The 11,982-nt window shown below is 32.3% G+C and overlaps 1 protein-coding gene across 1 annotated transcript; it reads left to right on the top strand.

Moving 5' to 3' along the window:
• Positions 1–495: 495 nt before the first annotated feature.
• LOC132742687 (uncharacterized) lies at positions 496–11,514 on the top strand (the record flags this gene model as incomplete). Its single annotated transcript, XM_060731153.1, has 9 exons — positions 496–538; positions 1,500–1,579; positions 5,354–5,460; positions 8,218–8,309; positions 9,076–9,242; positions 9,758–9,886; positions 10,059–10,221; positions 10,410–10,700; positions 11,315–11,514. Coding segments are annotated over exons 2-9 (1,176 nt in total), but the record flags the coding sequence as incomplete, so codon positions are not given.
• Positions 11,515–11,982: the final 468 nt, after the last annotated feature.

The following is an 11,982-nucleotide window of genomic DNA, read 5'->3' as shown; positions in this document are numbered from 1 at the left end:
ATTTACCATTATATGAAAGAGAATATATTCAAAATTTCGGTCTGACGGTTCAAATGTTTCTTTCTTTCTTTTTCAATTGTTAACAGTCCAAAGGATTTACTATGAAACGGTAACAGGTATGTATTCTTATACATCTTCTTTAAAGTATTTTCAGTAAAACATGAAATTAAATATTGTCATCCATATATAAAGCACCATTATTAAATGTTGAATATTAGTTCTCTTTTGAACAATTACTTTCAGAGTATTGAAAGTTTACCTTTGCAACCATTTATTTCATCAAATTTGTATGTACAGAATTTTGATAAACGATTTTTTACAAAATACATTATTCAGACATTCAAATTCAAATAAATACAAAACGATGAACAAAATGATATACTGGAGAATACTGTAACGGTAATTATGAACAAAAATAAAGACACTAATAAGATCAAGAATTGAAATCATTCTTAAATTTAATTTTAAATTTTATTTGCCTAGCGTTTAATTTCAGAGTTGATTCTTAATCAACGAACCCTCTACAAACTGCATCAAGGTAAGACTTAACTTCATGTCTTGAAGACACACATGATATACATTTGCAGGATTTATTACACGTGTAACGGCCCTGATATGTACGTTTTGCTGAACTTTTATCTATTTCCAATCTTTGTTCTAAGATAGTCACGAAATTATTAAATAATTAAAGGTAGTAAAATTACTCATGTACTTCTTCTAGACGTTTGTCATTTTATTCCCTGCGGGCCGAAGCCCGCAGGGTATTGGTACGCGTTTAATTTTTGATGCATGGAGGAGCACGTGACCTGTTTTCGGTACATGGAGGAGCATGTGATCTATTAACCGTACATGATTGGTTAATTGACCTTTTCGAAAACCTAGCTAAATACCGTTAGCGGATACGTTACGGATTTCCCTCGAGTTACATCTGATTAAGAACATATAGAACCATTACGTGATATTTCCAATTTTCTATAATTATTTTAACGTTTAAGGTGGAAAATCTTGCATGATGTGTTTGGAAAAAAAATATTATCAATGATCAATGTTTCTTTAATATCTATCTCAAATTTTACAAACAATAAATTGTTTATAGTGAAAATCTACAAAACATTCGTAGTGGCATCTGCCATAATAAATAGAGATATTTTGTGCGTAAATTTGTGTAAATTTTGCACGGAATTATTCATACAATGGTATTTAATCATTTTCTTTAAAAAAAAATACCGTAATTGTTGTATGTTCGACATTCTCTCCCGCCTCCGGTCTTCAACGGTCACCAGTCTCCATAGACCTCCTTCTATTGATCGAATATTTTCAACTATATTCCTGATACAAACGTTTATTTATTTTTTCCCCAAACAATGTTGAAAATAGTTAAATGAAATATCTTTATATCATTAAAAATGTTTCCCGCAGGAAACCATTTTACTTGTAAGCATATTTAACTAAATCTCAGATAGAAAACTGTATGCAAAGTGTTGTTTGATTTATTTCAGATAATGATTTTGAATGGTATTTCATTGACTGTAAGCGTTCACTTGAGGTAGTTATGATTGACATCAAGTCTTCACATTTGGTGAGAATGTTTTATATATATTTAATATAGAACCAACTTCAAAATTCGTTTTATCCCTTTTATTAAAGATGAATTGATAAAAAATATATTGGGCAAGTCCGTTAGTGCCGAATTCTCCATGACAAGTTTAATAACTCATAGAAACATAGCTACAAATATATGTTTCAAGCCTGTAGTAATACATACCGTTTATAAATGCATACCATTTAAACAGTTATTTAAAAACTTCATTAAAAAGTGCACAAATGGCATTAAACTATTACATAAATGCCGTAACAACGATGAAGAAAGCGACCCATGTCAAGCGGCTTAACCGATGTCGAAGCACTCTCCTCAACAATCAATACGCTTCAAATGATGTTATCCAAATATTTATTGAAAATTGTTCTTGGAATATTACCCGGTCAGTTCTCTGTTGAATTCAATGGTGGCGGGCATCAGTCTTTTGTTTGACTAAACCTATCGTCCTAATAATCCTATTTTATCTGTTGAAAGTAGGGTAAATCGGGAATAAGGCACGAATAAGTAGTAGGGAAATATTACAAAATCAATCCTCATCTTGGGAGTGTCTGTAGTGTGTGCTTGGAATGTGACATGGCGTCAAGCGATCTATTTTGATTGCTAGAAGAGATCCAGTCGTTTCTGTTTATTCTCACAGAAGGGAAAGTATATAGTCGCCGCCTTGTAAGTCTGTCCTTCCTTCATTCCTTCCGTGCGTCCATTCACCCGTCCGTCCTTCTGTCAGTCACAATCTTGTCTGGCGAATAACTTTAAATACATTGGAGAAAGGTAATTCAACGTGAATTGGTTCACAATGTAATGTATGTTACAAATATTCAATGACTAATTACTTTGATAGTATTTTTATCACACATAGCAAGAAACCACGAAATAGTTATACTGTGTTTTTGGCATGTGTACATGATCTGACATTATATATACGTATATAGCAGATAATAAAATGTTCTAGAACAAAATATTATTATTCACCATGACTGTTTATATTAATTGTTTTAGATTTTTATCTATATTAATTCATTCAAGCAATAATATAATATAAAAATATCCAAATATGATACACTTGTTTATCTTTTTATCAATATTTGAAATACTTATGGACAATGTACAAAGAGTAGACCAATTCATTTTAAACTTTATAAAGTGATAGAAACACTGAAAGAAAATGCAGTGTTTAAGAAAAATAACTCTATCTTGCTTAACTCTTTAGTAAGGTGAGTTTACGTCATTTCCTTTGTTATTTATCATATAAACTAAAGAAGCTTAAAAAAGCGAGACATTATTTGATAAACGTGTTGGTATATGTATCTTGTCATCAAATAATATCTAACTGAAACTGCACATGGTTATAGAGACTAGTCAGATCAATTGCAGTATTAACAAAAAACAATAACATTATTTTTAATTAAGCTCCCTTTATGATAATAAATATTCTTGCCCATTGAGAAACTAGAAAAGTATTTTAAGAATGTAATAAACACATCACACAGTGATAGAGACCAGGGAGAGGGTGACTGTTGTCCAAGAACTATATTGCCCCCTATGATATTTTATTAATTCTCTTATAATACTTAATAATGCTTGTTACACTTTTGGTTATAATTCATAGCCTTTATTAATTGGTCGATGTCTTTCAAGCGTAGTGGAAACCTACCTTGGACGGCCTTCCAACTTAAGCGACATTGGTCAAGATCAAGGGCAATGTTGCTCAAAAACACCTTTGATCACATATCATTCGTTTAATTACTAATGTCATTCATATTTAGAAAGTAGATACTTTAGGAAGTCCTCTTACTTTATGAAGTTATCGAACAGTACAACACTAAGGTCGAGGTCCCCGATGCTAAAAATATTTTTAATACGTTTGCGTATTAAAAATAGCCTTTATTAATAGACTGGTGTCTTACTTATTCAGTTGTCATACACTTGTTTGTCGTTTTCTTTCCGGCTAAAAAAAGGGAACTAATGGCTAATCTGCTGTAATAACGAGGTCCAGTATGCTGTCGTCAAAGAACTTCCCTGTGTTTATCATACTTTGGAGACTAAGAAGAAAGTAGTAAAACAATTCAGTTACCTTCACGTGTTGTTAATTTATGTTTTTTATAAATAAAAACAACATACGAGGCATGTACAGCGCGTGGTATGTTGAGTTTGTCTATATGAATATTATGAACGGAAAAAAACCGACGAATGATGTCGAAAATATCACAAAATGTTAGCCTGTGAACAGCGTTTACTCACTTCTTCAACAGGTCGTAAGCTTTTTCTCTAATGCAAACCGATTTCCCCAATATTTGTTTCCCTCTGGCTGATACTTTTTCTACTGTCTTGTTTATGGCCTTGCCACTTGTAAACAAGTCCTAGCGATACATTACTAAACTTCTCTGTATGACGATTTCGTCAATAGAGATTTGCATAAAACTTGGTAATTGTTCGCTGCGCAAATCATATTTTTTGTTAACGTGTGAATTTGGTCAAATTAAATGACGTCAGCAGACCGGACAACGTTCACGAGATATTTAGCTAACACAACATCAGATATAAAAAGGTTTCGCCGTTCGAGGTATAAAATGCACGTGCTCAGGGAATTTACACATTTATATTTATATGATATTTTTAACAATTATGTATCTTATCCTATGTTGAAGTTAGTGAATGGTAAAATAATTAAATATATTTAAGGTAGCACACCCCTATTGGACACTATAAGAAACTGAAAAATTGACAGCATAGGACAGTTATATGCCTTAAATGTCACCTGTATGCAACATTTAAACAAAATTTACCGTGTGGTTTATGAGTTATGGACATTTTCTGAACTAAAACTGCACCATTAGAAGGGCAATTTCAGAAAATAAATGAGAAAACTCTAAAAAGTCTTTAATATCATCATTATGGAACATGTTTTCCTATTGCTTATTGTTAAGAAACAATTATAGCCATTCGGGTTACAAATTAAACGATCAAAATGATTATTTCTAAACATAATGTTTTAAACATTTATAAAAATGTAACCCTACCCCACCCACTTTAAACACTTGTTTGACCATTTGCCTATGTAAAAAGCCTTATTCAAAATATCCCTTAAGTTTACCAAAATGAAGGACAATTTTCAAAGTTTGCCTAGTTTTTTTAAAATGTATATTGGTTTGTCTTGCAAAATATAAAATACTTTTACCGTGTATTTTTTTTATTATATAACTTTGAAAATATCTGGTATCATGTTTGCCATTAAATTTGGCATTTTCAGCAAATAAAACCTACAATAATTACATAATTAAAATCAAACACTTTTTTCTTCCATAAGGGACCTGACAGATACAAAAAAATGTTTAAAAGACAAAAAAGGAAAAAGGTTGCCCCTTCTTGGGCTTAAAACCCACGCCCCTTAGTTTCAATGCACTTGACAGTGATTCTAGCCTATTTAAATACTCTTCACAATATTGTGAACAACAAAGTGAAGATAATGCATTATAGGTGTTCTCCCGTAAGGACTTTTCTTCATATATATTGTGTGCAAACTGTGTATGTTTTCCTTTTTATAAAGACCATTTATGTGGTTTTGTTCTATAGAACCGTACAACTTAGTTTTTAATAATTATAATTCTACAATTAATAATAATAATAATAATAATAATAATAAACAATTTGTAAAATAAATTAAAGATCTGCATTTTGAAATTTCATAGTACCTTAATGAATTAAACATTTATAGTCTGTTGATTGCATGAAATGTGCTGAAATGTTTTCTTTCAGGGAAATACCTATTTCAAGTGTTTTGTTAGCGATGTACCTGTGACTTTACAGGAATCTTCAGCTTGTAACACAGAAACTACCACTCTTCCTGGAAAAGTATATCTAAGGTAAATTTGTCGCAAGCCTTATTGATGCTATAATAAAGTACCATTGTGTAATACTTTTCCTTGTGTAATAAATCAAACTGATCATATACTTGGTGTAAGAAAATGACAGATCTTCCATACTTACATGTGGTCGTGTTATCAGAGATAATAAATATATATCATTTATCAAAACGAACGCACCATCAACTGAAACGGCATCACCACCTTTTAAAACCACTGCACCATTTAGCAAAAGCACATAACAATCTCTAAAGGTATATGAAGCAATTGTATCCTAGATATGACCGCATGTCAGGGTCAACAAAATGTGTCATGTTCGCAAAAATTTGATTAAGATTTCGTTAGGTCTCTTACAATTTTTTAAAATGCGCTTTTTAACATTTTTTGTTTTACCTTGACATTGCTCTATGAATAAGAGATCGTAAGATCACTTTAAAAAGCTTTAGAAATATGCTTCTTAACTATTTTGTTCAAACTTGACCAGATGAAATATTCGCTGATCTTTGAATGAGAGATAGTAAGATCTGTTTTTAGCTCACCTGTCACAAAGTGACAGGTTGAGCTTTTGTGATCGCTTTTCGTCCGGCGTCCGTCCGTCCGTCCGTCCGCCCGTCCGTCGTCCGTCCGTCGTCCGTCGTCCGTCCGTAAACTTTTGCTTTAAATGACATCTCTTCATAAACCACTGAGCCAATTTCATCCAAACTTCACAGGAATGTTCCTTTTGTGGTCACCTTTAAAAATTGTTCAAAGAATTTAATTCCATGCAGAACTCTGGTTGCCATGGCAACCGAAAGAAAAATCTTTAAATATCTTCTATTAAACAACCCTAAGAGCTAGAGCTTAGATATTTGGCATGAAACATCTTCTAATGAGTGTCTACCAAGTTTGTTCAAATAAAAGCCCTGGGGTCAAAATTGGCCCCGCCCCGGCGGCTCATTGATTTTCCCTATATGCATATAGTAAAAACTTAAAAAATCTTCTTTTAAAGAACCGTAAGAGCTAGAGCTAAGATATTTGGCATGGAACATCTTCTAGTGAGTGTCTACCAAGTTTGTTCAAATAAAAGCCCTGGGGTCAAAATTGGCCCCGCCCCAGGGGGTCATTGATTTTCCCTATATGCATATAGTAAAAACTTAAAAAATCTTCTTTTAATGAACTGTAAGAGCTAGAGCTTAGATATTTGGCATGAAACATCTTCTAGTGAATGTCTACCAAGTTTGTTCAAATAAAAGCCCAGGGGTCAAAATTGGCCCTGCCCAAGGGGTTCATTGATTTTCCCTATATGCATATAGTAAAAACTTAAAAAATCTTCTTTTAAAGAACCCAAAGTGCTAGAGCTGAGATATTTGGCATAAAACATCTTCTAGTGAATGTCTACCAAGTTTGTTCAAATAAAAGCCCTGGGGTCAAAATTGGCCCCGCCCTGGGGGTCATTGATTTTCCCTATATGCATAAAGTAAAAACTTAAAAAATCTTCTTTTAAAGAACCGTCACAGCTAGAGCTTAGATATTTGGCATAAAACATCTTCTAGTGAATGTCTACCAAGTTTGTTCAAATAAAAGCCCTGGGGTCAAAATTGGCCCCGCCCCAGGGGGTCATTGATTTTTCCTATATGCATATAGAAAAAACTTAAAAAATCTTCTTTTAAAGAACTGTAAGAGCTAGAGCTTAGATATTCGACATGAAACATCTTCTAGTGAATGTCTACCAAGTTTGTTCAAATAAAAGCCCTGGGGTCCAAATTGGCCCCGCCCCAGGGGGTCATTTATTTTCCCTATATGCATATAGTAAAAACTTAAAAAATTTTCTTTTAAAGAACCGAAAGCGCTAGAGCTAAGATATTTGGCATGAAACATCTTCTTGTGAATGTCTACCAAGTTTGTTCAAATAAAAGCCCTGGGGTCAAAATTGGCCCAACACCAGGGGGTCATTGATTTTCCCTATTATGCATATAGTAAAAACTTAAAAAATCTTCTTTTAAAGAACCGTAAGAGCTAGAGCTTAGATATTTGGCATGAAACATCTTCTAGTGAATGTCTACCAAGTTTGTTCAAATAAAAGCCCTGGGGTCAAAATTGGCCCCGCCCCAGGGGGTCATTGATTTTCCCTATATGCATATAGTAAAAACTTAAAAAATCTTCTTTTAAAGAACCCAAAGAGCTAGAGCTAAGATATTTAGCATGAGACATGTTCTAATGGGTGTCTACCAAGTATGTTCAAATAAAAGCCCTGGGGTCAAAACTGGCCCTGCCCCGGGGGTCATTGATTTTCCTTATATGTGTATAGCAAAAACTTAAAAATCTTCTTTGAAAAAACCCAAATAGCTAGAGTTTAGATATTAAGCATGAAACATATTTAAGTAAATATCTACAAAGTTTGTTCAAATAAAAGCCCAGGGGTCAAAACTGGCCCTGCCCGAGGGGTGTCATTGTTTTTAACTATATGTGTATAGTAAAAACTAAAAAAATCTTCTTTTAAAAAACCTAATGAGCTAGAACTTAGATGTTTTGCATGAAACATCTTCTTATGGGTGTCTACCAAGTCTGTTCAAATAAACAAATAAAAGCCCTTGGGTAAAAATTGGGCCGGGGGGGGCTATATACAGGTGAGCGACCTCAGGGCCATCATGGCCCTCTTGTTTAAATATCTTCTCTGTTTAATACGCTTCTAAACTATTTTGTTCAAACTTATTTTCGTAGAATACTGCAAACGAAATATATTTTGAAATGATCTACAGTACTAGTATTAAATTGCAGGAGAACACGAGGTCGTTTTTTTACATTTGCATTGAAAGAAACCATAACAGGCGACATGTCATTTCTGGTTTTCATATCAAGTATAGAAGCTCGTAAGTAAACTTCATAAAGCTAAAGAAAATAAATTCAGAAGAATATGTTTTGCTTATTTGCTTATGTATCACCAATTATTACTTCTACATTTTCGATAGAAATAAGTATTTTAACATTTAAACTTCAACATAGCAAAGGAAATCAATAAAATTGCTGACTTCATGAGATTATCATTGAAACTATATTCTAATAATTTCATTAATTGACATTTGAATATTCTAATATGGGAATAAATTATTTAAGTTAGTTTAGTTTTACGAATATCAGTCTTGTTTAGTTCGATTGTTTCGAAGCTATAACCGTATTGAAACAATTTGGAATCCGTTCCTTGAACCAAACAGTTCTAAACAATGAGTTTAAAGTTTCTTGCTAACAGTAACAACGGCTTGCCACTTGCGATGTTTGACCCATGTGGAAAGTATTTCTCACATTGCCAGTCTTGTGTGATAACCACTCGGCAACGCCGTCAGTAAGTTATTTGTGCACGTGATCCAGTTTCTTACTGAAAGACATTTTCTTAGACTATGAAAACTCAAAGAATACTGTTTAATTCGGTATAAAATGGAACACTGGCGTTATCCTGGAATCTGAATATGTCACGTGAATGTCAATCAAAACTCCATTTTCAATGATCTTTCAGTTATTATACAGTATAAATCATTAATTTTACCGGTTGCAAACCTTTTAACGACATTTATTTTTTTTATTTGAATATGTTTTGTTTATGTAAGACTTGTAAGACATTTTCTAATGTTTTTTCTGTAGAAAATGGTGAGGCATGCTTTGAGAGTATTGAATTAGACGACGACAAACAGGTACCAAAAAGTCAGCTCACTGTTTCTTCTGGAACCACAAAACGAATACCTACAAATACAAACACTATTTTTACTGGTTGGATTCATGATGCTACAGATCCGACACCGTGGATTTTGGTTTGTATAATTCATGTCAAGAAATATTCTCTCATATTAGCAAAAACGAAAATGCATTGAGGAATAATTTAAATTGGGAGATATTATCTTTATGCATGTATTTTCAAACAAGTTTTAACATTTTCAAAGTGGAAGCATTAAGATATTATACTTCCTGCTGCTTAACCTGACTAGGAAAAAAAATATTGTCTTATCTCCTGCCATGTATGATCAAATACTTATTTGATTTTATGATAAATTATGATTATATTAATGTCAATATCTTATCTATATGTCAGATATGCTATATACTTTTACTTTAAAGTATATGTATATGAACAACAGTAATCCAGATTTCTCTTGGCAACTTGTAATCTCTATTTAATAGTTATTCATTTAATATTAAAACGGTTGTATCCAAAACAGGTTCGTAAGAATATATATAGTTAGGTATTGTTCTGATACATTATTTGTAAATTCAAATTAATTCAGACTTATGTCAACAATATTAGTACAAATAATTTTAATCAATTTAGGTGGATTTAATTGCTGTAACAACAATAGAAGGAGTTGGTACTTACGTTTCCAAAGAATGTGACATGTGGGCTACTTTCAGGTTATATGTCGGCAACAATAAGGATAAACTACAGTTATACAAGGACATGGTATACTCGTTTGTGTTAACATATAAAATAATCTTATACAACCATTTTTAAGCAACATGTCTCCTAATTCATTTAACTTTTACGAACAAAAATGTTTTTAAGAGTAAAATATTGTCAAATGCCATAAGGAAGTAATTTACACATGTAAACAACATTAATTCATTTATTTCAGGAATTTAAAATATTCCCACCTGAAAACTTGTGGAACATAGATCAAGTGTTTATTCTTCCAAAACCAATCCAAGGAAGATACTTAAAACTCAAACATTCACACGAAATGCCAACAAGCAAATCTAGATGTCTTAATTTCAAATTGTTCGGGTGTAAACTGACACGTAAGTTGGCAATGGATTGTATCAAAATTTCGATGGAAGAAATGCTTCACGTGTAAACAATCTAAATATTGTTTATTTACCTTTGAAAATTTTAAGTGAAATCTTGACGATATATAAAGTGTTATATTTTGTTAAATTACCAATATATTATTTATCAGTTTAGAAATATTTCATCCCTCATTTTACAGGAATAACTGACATCCATAGCGACAAATCATCTGAAATGATGCCTCTTCTTGAACATGGATTGCTATCTGGAGATTCAACTGTCTTAAAAACAAATCTTACGAGATGTATCGAACTTTGCAGTATTCAGACTATTTGTAGAGTTGCCAGTTTTAAGAACCGGGTGAGACGGAGGGACCGGGTGAGACGGAGAAAAGGAATTTGTAATCACTACATGAATAGTCCGATTGGATTATGGAAAAGTATTAAGATAATCAATGATAGGCATTGTTTTGCAAAACTTCAAAACATTGGTACGTTAACATTTCTTTATAATTCTTTTTTAACAATAGAGGTCATTGTTTCATACGCTGTTGGGAGTATAGATTCTTGTAAACTGCAGGTGTGACAAAATTAATCAGCATGAAATATAAGTGTTATAATACTCAGAACTATAGCTGCAGTGGTATTTTAACCAAATTTTGTATATTATAGAGCTTAGTTATTTATTTGCACATAAGCCTATAGAAGGTAAAAGCTGTTAACACAATTTAAATTTTCTAATAACGTCTTTGCTTTATTGATGTAAGTAAAGTATAAATGTTATCTACATTTTACATAAAAATATGCAATTTATGGATTGATTTGAACGCACTGAAAGAAATTCCGGATTATCTAGTTGACAATGTAAGAATTTTAGTGATGTCGCGGCCAACTTTACTTTGGATTTTTCATTTCGGCTTCTTTTCAGAATAGGCTATAAAGAAACGTACTAAAAGTAATATCGTCAATAAAAAAATGGTCTGCTTGTTTTGCTAGACTTGTCTAAAAAACTTTTCTTCATTATAAAGTGACAATATATGAGAAATCCTTTGAGCTTCCATTTAAGCTTTTATTCAGGTTAAGTTTTTTTTCTAATTGTAAACAGTACACATGATATCGTTCCCTAGAGCTAAACACAAAGATGGATCATTCTTTGGCCACATACAGTACGTAGATACAGACTCAATTATAACTTCCTTAAGTTACCCCTTTAGGACAATTGTGAACAGTGATCTACAATGGATTGTAAACTTCAAACCACATCAATTTGCCAAAATGGTTTTCACAAACGTCACTTTATCAGAGGTATACATTTTTTGTATGATAAAAGATGATTTTTATGATGAGTAATGCCCTTATCATTTCATTATAAAATATCCGAAATTAATATTCTATTTATCAAATTTCCCAAATAAGTAAAGTGAACAGTCAAAATTGTACTATAAATAGCTGCCTGTTTCTTTTTGCCGCGCCGGTTTTTGGCAAATTCAACTCCAATTTTTACGCGCTTTAAAAAAATGAAAACTATCTTAAATTGTCATATTTACTAAAAGGTTTAAAAGTTAATAAGTTTTGTTTTTCTATCTTTAATACTTTTTTGTAAAAATGCATTGAAAGTTTGCATTTGCCATAGCAAAGGTGGAATTATTCCGTTGCGCCAAAGTGTTGGCTGCACTAAGCGGAGTTAAAAGACTCCATAGGGAGATTGGATAGATAGATATCAGTAGCCCGATGACCAGGGATAATACTAGTAGCTGTAAAGTCGGTGAACGT

The sequence above is a fragment of the Ruditapes philippinarum genome, unplaced genomic scaffold (genome assembly GCF_026571515.1).
Source record: "Ruditapes philippinarum isolate M1 unplaced genomic scaffold, ASM2657151v2 ctg18326_1_1_1_1, whole genome shotgun sequence".
Classification (NCBI taxonomy): Eukaryota; Metazoa; Mollusca; class Bivalvia; order Venerida; family Veneridae; genus Ruditapes; species Ruditapes philippinarum.
The sequence above is the reverse complement of the archived record's forward strand: the minus strand, read 5'-3'. Positions and strand labels throughout refer to the sequence as shown.